The sequence below is a fragment of the Apodemus sylvaticus genome, chromosome X, assembly GCF_947179515.1.
Source record: "Apodemus sylvaticus chromosome X, mApoSyl1.1, whole genome shotgun sequence".
Taxonomy (NCBI): domain Eukaryota; kingdom Metazoa; phylum Chordata; class Mammalia; order Rodentia; family Muridae; genus Apodemus; species Apodemus sylvaticus.
Window position 1 is genome coordinate 12820689 of NC_067495.1, and position 12948 is coordinate 12833636.

General features: G+C 49.2%; 1 protein-coding gene across 3 annotated transcripts in view; it reads right to left on the reverse strand.

Annotated features, from left to right (window-relative positions):
• Foxp3 (forkhead box P3) overlaps positions 1-12948 on the reverse strand; it is a 19369-nt gene continuing 6421 nt past the window's right edge. For 2 of the 3 annotated variants that reach the window (XM_052170381.1, XM_052170382.1), the window contains exons 4-15: positions 7950-8032; positions 7224-7451; positions 6606-6710; positions 6370-6508; positions 5905-5992; positions 5709-5813; positions 4812-4899; positions 4583-4663; positions 2185-2335; positions 1524-1600; positions 984-1085; positions 1-815 (exon numbers count right to left, since the gene is read on the reverse strand). In XM_052170381.1, the coding sequence (XP_052026341.1) occupies positions 672-815; positions 984-1085; positions 1524-1600; positions 2185-2335; positions 4583-4663; positions 4812-4899; positions 5709-5813; positions 5905-5992; positions 6370-6508; positions 6606-6710; positions 7224-7451; positions 7950-8032 (1391 nt within the window). In that variant the 3' untranslated portion in view covers positions 1-671. Of the gene's footprint in view, positions 816-983; positions 1086-1523; positions 1601-2184; positions 2336-4582; positions 4664-4811; positions 4900-5708; positions 5814-5904; positions 5993-6369; positions 6509-6605; positions 6711-7223; positions 7452-7949; positions 8033-10700; positions 10751-12948 lie in introns of all 3 variants that reach the window. The other variant, XM_052170383.1, reaches the window with a different exon arrangement.

Sequence of the window (12948 nt, forward strand, 5' to 3'; positions counted from 1 at the left end):
GGAACTCAGGAGATACAGTGGAGGGGGCTGCATGCTTGTACATGGACACGCGTGAGTTCTGACAAGCTGTGTCTGACCTGGTATTTTCGGGCATTGCTTGAAGCTGCATATGCCCGGTTATGCCTGTGTGGTTTATGTAATTCTGAAGGTTCTGCTGCTCTTGCTGTGTAAGGGTCTGCATATACACCTATATGTGAGAGTGCCCATAGTTCCAGATGTTGTGGGTGAGTGCTTTGGGGTATGAGGCAGTGGGATTGCAATCACGTGCAACTGCATGACTGTAACTTGGAGAGCCCACGAATGTCCCAAGACAGCACTCTTCGTGTGTTAGGGTTTGGGTTGAGTATTCTGATGGTGTCTGTCACCTTTCTGCTTGGCAGTGGCCAAGGCAGATAGATATGTGGAGATGGTAGTGAGGGCTGTTTGGCTGGAAAGCTCATCTTGGGGATAGGTTGGGGTTAGGGGCTAGGCTGGGATTGGCACCCCTCTCAGCCTTAAGGCAGATGATACGTTCCAGGAGGGCAGCTAGATAGGGAGCAGAGGCCCTGATAGGCAAGACGGCAGAGACATCATCGCCTGGTCTCCATAGGTATGTCCAGGCCTTGCCTCCTTGCCCCCACAGCCTCAGTCTCATGGTTTTGGCCCCCGTCCACCTTTTCTTGGCTTTGAGGTCAAGGGCAGGGGTTGGAGCACTTGCTGGGACGTTGGCTCCTCTTCTTGCGAAACTCAAATTCATCTACCGTCCACACTGCTCCCTTTTCGCTCTCCACCCGCACAAAGCACTTGTGCAGGCTCAGGTTGTGGCGGATGGCATTCTGTGGAAGGAGGAACCCCAGACAGCGATGGGGTGGGAGACAGTCATCCAGTGAGCTGCTCAGCCCTGCGTTTGAGACTGACCCGCTCCTTCCCCACATGTCTAGCTAGCCCCAGGTTATCCTCCCTTGGAGCCATCCCAGCCTCCAGTGCGGACAGAGGCTACGCACCTTCCAGGTGGCTGGGTGGTTTCTGAAGTAGGCGAACATGCGAGTGAACCAGTGGTAGATCTCATTGAGGGTCCTCTGCCTCTCTGGAGCTTCCAGGATGGCCTGGAAGTTGGAGTCAGGTGGAATAAGGGGCATATTCCTCAGGGTTGTGGCTGAGGGGGCAGCCTACTCTAGGCCCTCTGAGCTAGGGTAGCTTTGTGATTGTGGGTCAAGGGGAAGGAGAGAGAATAGGGCGAGGCACGGGGTCGGGGATGGTGTTGGAGGTGGGGTGGACAAAGGAAAGGGTTGTTTTTTGTTTTTTGTTTTTTTTTTAGTGTTACAGTTTGTTTCACAGTGACCTGACTTATAGTAGTTATGGGTTGAGGGATAGATCTGAGGAGAAGTTATCAAGAAGGATCACATCTTGGGGCTCCTCGGAGTTGAGGTGTGTTAATGGGTGAATTCCACTCTTGGTGTAGTATAGGAGCCCCTCCCAGCCTCCCCCCCCCACTGTCCACGTTCCCCCCCAGCTGCTGGGCCTAGGCTGCCCGCCCTACTTACCCATCTGATAAGGGTGGCATAGGTGAAAGGGGGTCGCATATTATGGTACTTGAAGTAGTCCATGTTGTGGAAGAACTCTGCAGAAGGTTGGTTGGCATAGATCAGACCCCATGGCCTCCTCACAGCCTGCCCCACCGGCTGTCTGCACTGGGAATCTGAGGCCTGAGGTCCTACCATTAGCAGCAAGGGTGGAAGGGGTGGTCTATGCTCACACACAGGTACTGATAACTCAGTGCCTGAATAGCTCTCCTCACTTTAAAAAGCAGTCAAGTAATTTGCACATCAAAGGCATGTAAGCGGCTGAAGTGGCAGAGCCAGCCTGACACCAAAGAGCTGTGGTCCCAGGCCTGCCAGGTGGGAGAGGATTGGTGAGCCGGGATGAGTCCACCCAATTTCCTTGAAGGGGGGCGGAAGAGAGGGTTCTTTGGAATCACTTAGCCAGGCTCCTGAGTAGCAGATGTCAAGTAGGTGAGGCCAAATACCCGGGGCCTGGGCTATGCATTTGTAACCAATGGGGGCTGCTAGGCCTAATAAACTCAGGTGCAGTTTCTTCGCAGCTATAAGTAGGGGGTAAGGGGAATGAGGGAGCTCCTTTGTACCCCCTGGCACTGGTTGGTATTAGGAGCTTGGGGTCATCAGATGGGGTGTTGAAGACACTGACCTGGAAAGGTGCTGTTTCCATGGCTTCCCCAGAGGTGCCTCCGCACTGCAAACAGGCTGTCTGAGGCCTCCCGGGGACCAGAGCAGGCTGGGAGAATGCTGCCCGGGGTGCTGGTGGCTACAATGCAGCAAGAGCTCTTGTCCATTGAGGCCTGAGGGGTTGGGAAGGGTGTGGTGATTGAGCCGCTTCAGCGTGTCATTGCATTTTATCCTTTCAAACATTAGTTTGTGTTTTGTTATGAATTAAATTTGTTTTTTAGACAATTTTGTATATGCATGTAATACACACGGACCACTTTCACTGTACCTCCTCCATTGCTTTCCTCCCCGCTCCTTCCCCCTTCATTCATGTCTATTTATTTTGGTTTTTAAATTATTATTATTATTATTATTAATTATTATTATTATTATTATTATTTGACAGGGTTTTACTATGTAACCCTGACTGGCCTGCAACTCTCAGAGACTTACCTGCCTCTGCCTCTTGAGTATTCCTCTGTTTGTCTATTCATTTTCTTTTTGTCTTAATTCATTTTTTTTTTGTCTGAGACAGTATCTCTAGCTGGCCTTGCACCTTCTACCCTAGCTCTACTTCTGGAGTGTTAGGATTGTAACTGTGTGCCACCACATCTGGCATCCATTATATATATATATATATTTTTTTTTTTCAAACAGGGTTTCTCTGTGTAGTCTTGGCTGTCCTGGAGCTCAATGTATAGACCAGGCTGGCCTCGAACTTACAGAGTCACGCCTGTCTCTGCCTCCCAAGTGCTAGGATTAAAGACGTGTGCCACCACACTGAGCTTTCCATTTTATTTTAAAAAATGATTGCTTGGTTGGTTGGCTATTTATTTAGGTTGGCTCTCACTCTGTAGTACAGGCTAGTCTAAAATTTACCATGTAGCACAGGATGGGCTCAACCTCCCAAGGGCTGAGATTACTGCCAAAAAAGCTTGCATTTTAGGTGTATGGAAGTTTTGCCTGCATGCGTGTCTGGGCATCACATGTGTGCCTGGTGCCTGTGGAAGGCAGAAAAGTGCATTGGACCCACTGGAACTGGAGTTAGAGATAGTTGTGAGCTGCTCTGTGGGTTCTGGGAACCAAACTCTGGTCCCCTAAAAGAGCAGCAAGCTCTCGGAATCCCTGAGCTATCTCTCCAGTTCCCTGACCCCACTTTATTTTAAAATTTGCATTTACTTATTTGGCTATATTTGTATCTGATTTGTATCTGTGTGCTGTGTGTATACACACTGGGTGCTGGGATTAAGGGCCCGTGCTATCATGCACAGCATTTTGGGTAGTTCTGTCTCCACCTAGGTGCACTGGGATTACAGATTTGAAGTACTGCATCTGCTGTGGGTGCTGGCATCTAAACTCAGGTCCTTTTTTTGTCGGGGGTATTCAAGACAGGGTTTCTCTATTTAGCTCTGGCTGTCCTGGAACTAGCTTTATAGACCAGGCTGGCCTCCAACTCACAGAGATCCACCTGCCTCTGCCTCCCAAGTGCTGGGATTAAAGGCACGCACCACCACCACCCAGCAAAACAAAACTTGTATGGCAACCACTTTTCCCATTGAAGTTTTTCCCCAATTCTGATTCTTTGTATTTCAGAAGAGTCGGGGTCTCTCTGTGTTTTCTAGGCTGGTTTTGAACTCAAGGGTTCAAGTGATCCTCCTTTCGCCTCTCCAGTAGCCAGGACTACAAGTGCATACCACTGTGTCTAGTAAGGTCAATGCTTTTGAGAAGGGCACCACCCTGTAGTCAATTGCAGGCTGTGGTGGAACTCTATAAAGCAGCATCTTAGAGTACAGGCATGAGCATGCTAGGAAGCCACAGATGCTGGGGGCTAGGCATGAGCAGGGCCTGAATTAGGATCCCCTAGCATTCATTCAACTGTGAATGTGGGAGCATCAACTAAATCTTCCTGACCTTAGTTGTCCTTATTTGTACATTAGGGTGATAGTGGTAGCTACTTCAGTTATAGTATAAGATTCAAATAAGTTCATATCAGCCTGAGACTGGCTGGGTATGTGCAATGTGTGGGCACACAGGAGCCCTACACTGTTTGATGTTCTGAGCTTATACTTGAAATTTGAACATAAGGCCTTCCATTTTCCTTTTTGCAATGGCTCCTGTGAGTTCTGCTGCTAGTGCATTGGGGTCACGGCCTGTATGTGGCTATTTACTATTGGCCTGAAAAGGCAGAGTCATGGTGTTTCGGAGGTCCTAAGGTCAGAGGGTTTGTAAGCAGAGTAGGCGTGTCTTCAGATCTGGCATATTAATGAGGTAGGAATGGTCTGTACAGGCTTGCATGCGAGAAGAGGACACTTGGTCCTTAAGGACTCCTGTCTTGCCCCTCAGCAGTTGAAGTCTGCTGCCTCTGGAAGTGGGGTACTCACCACAGACGGAGCCTTTGCCAGCGCCATCTTCCCAGCCAGGTGGGCCTGCATAGCTCCCAGCTTCTCCTTTTCCAGCTCCAGCTGTGGAAATGCACACCAAAGTCAGGCCTCCACCTGGTCTTTCTTTGCCACACTTTTGACCGTGCTAAGGCTTTCCCTCGGAAGGTCCTCCCTCACATCCTTCTTTCCCTCAGCCCCCCTCCCACACACCCCTCCCTGCAGGCATTACCTGCTGCTCCAGAGACTGCACCACTTCTCTCTGGAGGAGGCACTGGGCCTTGCCCTTCTCATCCAGGAGGTGATCTGCTTGGCAGTGCCTGGGCAAGGAGAAGATTCCATGTAGCTGACTGTGGTGGACCAGGCCTCCTGGCTTGGTGGACCAGGTAGGGACAGCGTAGATCGTTTGGGAAATTTCCCTATGCTTGGTGCCACCCCACCCCCACCCCTGCATGCTTGCCTTCAACACACGCTCTTCAGCAACTACTGGCTCCCAGGCCTGAGCTTATTTACCCCTTGAGTCTGGCCAACAGGCTGGGGATGACATTAGAAAGGAGGTATGCAGGGGAATGGCATTTCAGGTAGCAGGCAGCCCATGCAAAAGCCTGGCCATGCAAGACATGTGTCACTGTCAAGAGTTAGGGATGATTAGCAAAATACAGAAGGGGAGGGACAGCGGATAGAGCGCAGAGGGGGCAGGAGCTCTACTCATCTAGAGAAACAGAAATTTGAGGATCAGTAATGTGCGTTGTGTGAGGGGAAGGGGGACAAAGCAGTTAGGCGTGTGGGTTCTGGAACCTGGCTGCCTGTGTTCAGATTCAAGATTCACCACTTAGGACCTGTGTGAGCTTGATTGACCCTTAATTCTCTGGGGCCTGAGATCCTTCTGTGTGTAAGATGAAGGTAACTATCAGCACAGACCTCTACTCTTATTATGTCTCTTCATACATGTGAGGTAACCTGGGCCTAGAGACCAGTAACTTGCCCAAGATCAAAGAGCCAGCCAAGGAGGGATGGAGTCTCAGTCTTTATGGCTCTTATCTTGCACTGAGAGGACATTGAGCTGAGACATGTAGCCCAGACCTTTGCTCAGACAGCAGTGCTCTGTGGGCAGGCTCAGGTGACTCACTTGAGAAACTCCTCTGGCTCCTCGAAGGCCTTCTCACAACCAGGCCACTTGCAAACTCCGTTTGCCAGCAGTGGGTAGGATCCTTGCGGTGCAGCCAAAAGGTTGCTGGCGGTGGGAGAATATGGGATGTCAGCAGAAGAATCGGTTTGGGGGCAGGGAGGGGCATTTTTTTTTTTTGCCAGCCCTGCCAACTCACCTGTCTTTCCTGGGTGTGCCCGAGCGTGGGAAGGTGCAGAGTAGAGCTGGCTCCCTGGATACCCATTCCAGACTGGCCACATTGATCCCTGTGGGTAGAGACAGGGTGCTCCTGGACCTGCAGGCCAGACTCTACAGCTTGTCCCAGAAGACCTCTCCCCTTCCTGAGCCTTGAAGACTCTGTCTCATAGGACTCGGTTGTTCCCATAGTCAAGGGCTTCTGACATAGTGGCCTTAAGATGGCCATTGGCAAGTGATGGCATTTTGACTAATAATAGCAATTTGTGAATTTTTTTAACATTCTATGTCTTCAAGGTTCTAAGCCTGACATTTTTTGGAGGTTGGAGTTTCCATGACTCTTAAGACTCATTATATCTTCATATCTCCATAGGGCTATAATTCAGAAAAAGTTTACATTGTGCATGTTCAAAGATTGGAGAACTTGGAGATACTATGAATGTGTTACCAGGTGGCAGGCCAGGCCGGGCCTTAAGGGAGAAGACCCCAGTGGCAGCAGAAGGCGGCGGGAGGCTGATCATGGCTGGGTTGTCCAGTGGTCGCACTTGCAGCACAGGGGTCTGGGCATGGGCATCCACAGTGGAGAGCTGAGGAACACATGGACCGTGGGCTCAGCGGGGCCCGGGGCTCTGCTCCACAGCTGTCCTGTTTGTTCCCTCCTCCCAGCCTCTTCAGACTCCATACCTGATGCATGAAGTGTGGTCTGTCCTGGAGAAGTGCCTGCAGGTGGGGTGAGGGACCTAGTCGGGTCCCAGACGGTGCTACCATGACGAGAGGCACCGTAGGCAGCTGGAGGGAGAAGGGAGCCGCCATGAGTCTCATCTTCACACTTCTGTGTCTCAGTCATCAGCTCATCAATAAAGTCCCACACGCTAGGAACTATGGACGTACCCAGTTCACATGTGTGGAATCTGAGGCTCATGGAGACTGAATTCATCAAGGTCAAATAGTTACAAGGGGTAGAGCTGGCCCCAACACTGTTTCCTTACCTTCTAGGGCCCCAGCCATCTCCTCTTGTCACAGTGGGATGAGTATATATGGCTATGCCCATGGGCTCATAATAAGGTCTCCTATCAGGACAAGGATTAGGAAGGGTGGGGGAAGCCTTGAATCTCTGAAGCCTGGAGAGTGGGGATTTTCTTGGCCCTGCAATATCTGCATAAGTCAGACTTGCCTGGGACCCATAAACCACTTCCTGTGCCCCAGTCAGCCCCCCCTCCTGCCACATGCCACAGTAAAGGTCGACACCTATAGGCCCAAGTACCCCACCCTGCTTGCCCCATTCTGGGCCCCGGGCCTCACCTGCAGCTGTGACGGTGGCAGGGGGTTCAAGGAAGTTGAGGTGTGGGCCCCACTTCGCAGGTCCCGGCCTTGGAAGGGTCCCCCAAGACTCCTGGTCCCTAGGATTTCTGAGCCCTTCGGTGCAGTCTTCCAGCTTGGCAAGACTCCTGGGGATGGGCCAAGGGCCAAGGAAGGAGCCATAGGCTTGGCTGGCCTGGGGTTGGGCATTGGGTTCTTGTCTGAGGCAGGCTGCAGGGACAACAGTGGAGTGGAGTCAGGCATTCCAGGGATGGTGTAAGATAGTCAGCCACTTGAAGCATTACAGACAGCCTCTGGTCAGAGTGGGTGTTGGCTGGGACCTGTCCCAAAAGGCCCCATAACTAGACCTCTGGTCTGGCTTACACACATATACACTACCCTGATAGCAGGAGCGCAGATTGATGTATATATCCCACAGAAGCACATGTCTGGCACCTCACTTGCTTACGTGCACTGCACAGCCCTGTCGTGAATGTGGGGCAATGGGGAATTGGTTTGTCGCGCCTCAGCCCTCCAAGTACCCACACTCTGCACAGGCCACACAGGCTTTGCTGATTCTGCTGGGTCTTGTCTTGGACTCTCTTCTGGTCATTTTATTCCAATGACTTGGACATGGCCTGAAAAGATTCATCTGGATGCCGTGAGCAGGGAGGCTCCAGGGACCTGCACTAGTGGAAAGTCTACTGCCACAGTGAGGCTGCTACCCACCTGGATGGCGGCAGAGGAGCTGCTGAGGCGCGGCTCCTTCCAAGTCTCGTTTGAAGGCAGAGTCAGGAGAAGTTTGCTGGGAGCTTGGATGGAGGAGATGAGAGAAAGGGTCAAGATGACGTCGAGGTTTCTGGCATAAGCAGCTACGACAGCGGACATTACCAGAGATGGAGGGGAGAGGGCGGTGGATCAGAGTTTGCAGTGATAGTCAGATGTGGCTAGATGCAAAGGTAAGCAGTAGACGTGGGGTAGACTTGCAGGTAGATAGCTGAATTCAGCACTGCAGAGCTCAGGGCCACAGCATGGGTCTGTTTTCTCTGGGCTTTTATCTGGCATGGCATGTGCCAGAAAAAAAAAAGGGACAGGGTGGCTTGATCCAGGGCCCCTGGGAGCTTCTCACACTAGCCCCAATCTCTGTAAGTTCACTTCTCCCCTTAGCCATACTGCAGTCTTCTGATTTCCTACTCAAAGCCCTACAAGGTGACCTAGGTCCCTGTGCTGAGCCCCAGTACCTTACAGTCCCTCAAAAGTGTGACTTTCATTTTTTCAGGATCCTATACTTCCGGTCAGAGAGAGAACCAAGTAGTGAACTGACCATAGAATTCTACCCTTATTTTAATGAAGAGGATAGCCAGGGTGGGAATTCTATCATCTTCTGGGGCCTCCTTTTCTTTTAGATAGGGTCTCTTTTAGCCTGGGACCCACTATACACCCAGGCTCTTCCTGAGCTCCTTGCTTCTGCCTTCTGAGTACTGAGTGTCTGCATTTTCCCTGCTCTGTGTATGTGTGCATGTGAATATGTTACTCTCTGTTCTATTATACTACATGGGTTGGACATACAGCTTCTGAAAGCAGCCCAGGGGAAGCATGGAAGGGTTTTGGAAGGCACTTGCATCTTCTTTGCTGTCATGTCTGGGGCTCATCAGAGCTGAGAGAGATTAGTACGAGAACCTAGTTATTAAGACTAGTGTGTCATGGGCTAAAAACCTTAATATGAAAAGAGGAGTCTGGGTCTGTGGAGGCTGAGACTGGCTTCCTAGAACCAAGATGCAATGAGCTGAAAGACTGAAGGCAGGCAGCCATAAGGTGATGCTTCTCCAAGAACAGCAGAGGAAAACATCAGAAATGAGAAGAAGGCCAGGATTTATGGGAGGAATCAACCCTGCCAACATCTTCATCTTGGTCTTATAGCCTCCAGAACTATAACACAACAATTCTGTGCTATGTAAGTCACCCAGTCTGTGATACTTTGTTACAGTAGTTCTAGCAAATGTGTATCAAGTTCGGTGAGTAGAATTTTCCACTATATTGGCTTAGCCCACATGGCTGGACCATGGTCACTTTTGAAGCGCTCTGTATATTTGGTCCGAACTTATAAGAAATCTCCTCCTTAAATAACATCTGGAACTGGTGTGACTGTGTGAGGCATCAGTATGTTCTCAGAAAGGGGACCTGAATTGGATATGGTCTGTCTAGTGGTACTAGGGACCTGGAGGGCTGGGCTGGCCAGCCAGCTTCCTGCACTGTCTGTTGGGGCGTTCCTGTTTGACTGTTTCTTAGAAGCTGTATGGAGGTTGTTTCTGGGACACAGAATATGTTTTCCTATCGGGGTCTACATCTGGGCCCTGTTGTCACAACCCCAGCTTGGCCAGATTTTTCTGCCATTGACGTCATGGCGGCCGGATGCATTGGGCTTCATCGGCAACAAGGAGGAAGAGAAGGGGGCAGATAACCCACCCCACAGGTTTCGTTCCGAGAAGTGGCTAGTCTATCCTGTAGCCGGATAGGCCCAGGTAGGGTGATGTGGGTGCTAGCGGATGTGGTAGGTGACGTCCATCTGGCTACCTTGCAAAACCCAAGTTCTATCGATTTTGTCTTTCTTGGATGTCAGAGGAGCCCTAGGTTGGATGCTTGGTGAGTATTAGGCAGGCCTCATGGGTATTGAGACCCCTTTGAGTCTTCAAATGCTGTAGTAACAGAAACTCAGAACTGTAGGATATAATTTCTCAAACCCAATGGATTTCAGAATTTCCAGAACACAGACTCTATAGGGTCTTAAAGAAATGGGAACCACCTAAGGCCAGGAAGCTTAAAACTCTGTAAGGGTCTGGAATGTCAGCAAGCTCTCCTCAGCCTCCATCCTGAGCTCCATTAAGACTGAGGATTGGAAAACACTCTACTTTCCTGATCTGGGGCTAGGCTTTGCCCTCCGGGGACCAAGGGGCCTTCCTGCCCATGTCTGAGCCCAGTTTGCCCTTCTAGACTAGGAAGAGTATGGGGTGGAGGAAGGCTGGGGTGTTTGTGTCCTCCTTTCTAATTTGGAACAGTAACAGGAGCCATCTTGCAAAGTTAGTACATATAAAATGCTGAACTGATGTTAGTGACTGATAACATATGGCTCCAGATCTGCTCTCCTGGGGCGACTTTCCCCAAATTATAACATTTTTGCAGATATGGGGTCAAGAGGAAGACATTTGGCCTGGCCCTCATGGAAAAAGCACACCACCAGGCTTTTTGGAAGGGCTCCAAAATGGTGCTCCCAAAGAACCCAGTATGAATTCCGAGGGTTCCTACTTAACTGATAGTTCTCCAGTGTTACTAGTATTCTTTCGTCAGCTAGGACTTCTGACTCATGGGGCCCGGAACCTCACACAGGCCTGAGTTTGTGAGGCTTGGCCCCATGCCATGATTATGGCCTGTCCTCTGCCAATGTGGATCCAACTCATGAGAAGGTAGAAGAGGGAATGGCACCTCAGGTCTCCTGTTAACTGCCTCCTGGGTACTGAGAGGTAAGCTGAGGCCTGCAATGGAGAATTGTCAGAGTCAAGGTCTCACTGAGAATTCTGAGCTCTGATCTTGGATTTAACTCTGATACAACATCTCTGTGAGGCCTGGGAGGGGCTGCCCATCTCTGAGCCCAGTTTGCCCTTCTAGACTGGGGAGGGAAGAGTATGGGATGGAGGAAGGTCAGAGTCCTTCTGTACTGTGGCTGGGGTAAATCTTATGGATATATATAGCCATATGTATGTATGATATATATATACATATATACACACACACACACACACACATATATATATGTATATATGCATATATGATATATATATATATGTATATGTATAATGTGTGTTTGAGTACAGATATAGAAGAGATACAGATAGAGATGTAGAGAGAAAGATGAGATGGGCTAGGAATAAAGCACATAGACAATGAGAGCAGTTTAGAGGACAAAAGAATGAATAAGACAGAGACAGACAGAGACATACACAGAGACAGAGAGCGAGAGAGTGTGTGTGCACGAGAGAGAGAGAGAGAGAGAGAGAGAGAGAGAGAGAGAGGACTGAAAATAATCACTGGCCTCTGGCTGGAAGACTAATGCTGCTAGGTGCCAGAGACACCCATGGTTGGTATTGAATTGTTTTGTAAAGCAACATCAGAAAAATACTGTGGGCTTTGTACAAGAATAAACACTAAGGACCAGATCAGAGTAGAAAACGGTGGCATAGGCTTATGCACAGAGGGTATGGAATTTGTGATGAATGCAACATTTCAACATGAGGAACAGGACAGGACAGAGTAACAAACGATTCTGAGACAATTAGGGGAAAATAAAGTGACTGGGTAGAATACTAGCCCACTTTCCCACCAGTACCTCTGCCCACTTGAAATGTCACTGTCATCAGATGCTCTAGAATAATTTCCAGATCCACTAAAGAGATACATTTTAATGTCTATCATTGTTGTTTGGCCTTGTGCTAAGCACCTCCCATGATTAATAGATACAGTCCTCAGAAAGATCCTCTGAGGTAGGTACTGTTATAACCATCACGGTACATACGAGGAAATGGAGGTCAAGTGCCTGGTTAAAATTCACACAGATGACTTGAAGTGAGGCGAGGCTGTTCCAGACAGTCTGGCTCCCGTACCCACACTTTTGACCTCTACAGTAAATGGAAAAAATGAAGCCATAGAGGAGCCTGGAAGCCAACATGGGGTGATCAGCTCTCTCATGTTCAAGCGCAAAAGACTTAAAACACAAAACCATACACGGAGCCACACAAGAAAAGAGTCATCTGAATACATAAAAGACACGTGCATTACAAAGCACAATAAATATGAAAAAAGCAAGTGATCATTAGGTGTGGTGGCGTCTGTCTTCTATCCCAGGTCTCAGAGGCAGAGGCAGATGGATGGATCTTTGTGAGTTTGAGTTCAGCCTGATCTATACGGTGGGTTTTAGGCCAGCCAGGGCTATAGAGTGAGACCTCGGCTTAAAAGAACCCTCCCTCCCCCCCCCCCAAAAAAAAACCACACCAATAGAGCGGGAGAGATGGCTCCATGGGTAAGAGCACTGCTGCTCTTCTAAAGGAGGTAGCTTCTCATTTTCAAGTGGCAAAAGACTTTTAAAACACAAAACCATGGAAAGAAGCCGCACAAGCGCCAGCACCCACATAACCATCTGTAACTCCAGTCCCATGAGATTCCACACCATCTTCTGGCCTCTGTGGGCACCAGGCACACATATGGTACACACGCAGGAAAGACATGCATGCCCATAAACTAAGTAAATGAATACAATTAAAATACTCATACACACAAATGATGAATTTCACGGAAATGTGTGCCATATGCATATAGCCAATAGAAAGTCACCCTTTCCAAATTAAGAGCTATCAACAATTTTGAAAAATCATGAGCACTCTATTAATGATGAAGAACGCGATCATAGAACTCTAGTCCACAGAGCACAAATGGCCAGTAGTCATTAAAAGTAACCAAAATGCAAAATTTAACAGCGTCATTTTTCTTATGATGGGAATGGATTAAAAATGGTAACAGACACCTAAAATTAGCTTCAGTAGAAACAATGGAAAATAAGACAACGTTTTGGAAAAGTGATTTGTAGAGAGGGCAGAACCCCTTAAGGTGCACAGTCCTCTTTCCCCAGCTACTCCATTTTCAAGATCTATGGAGTCAGGTGTGGCTTTTTGGAATCAGA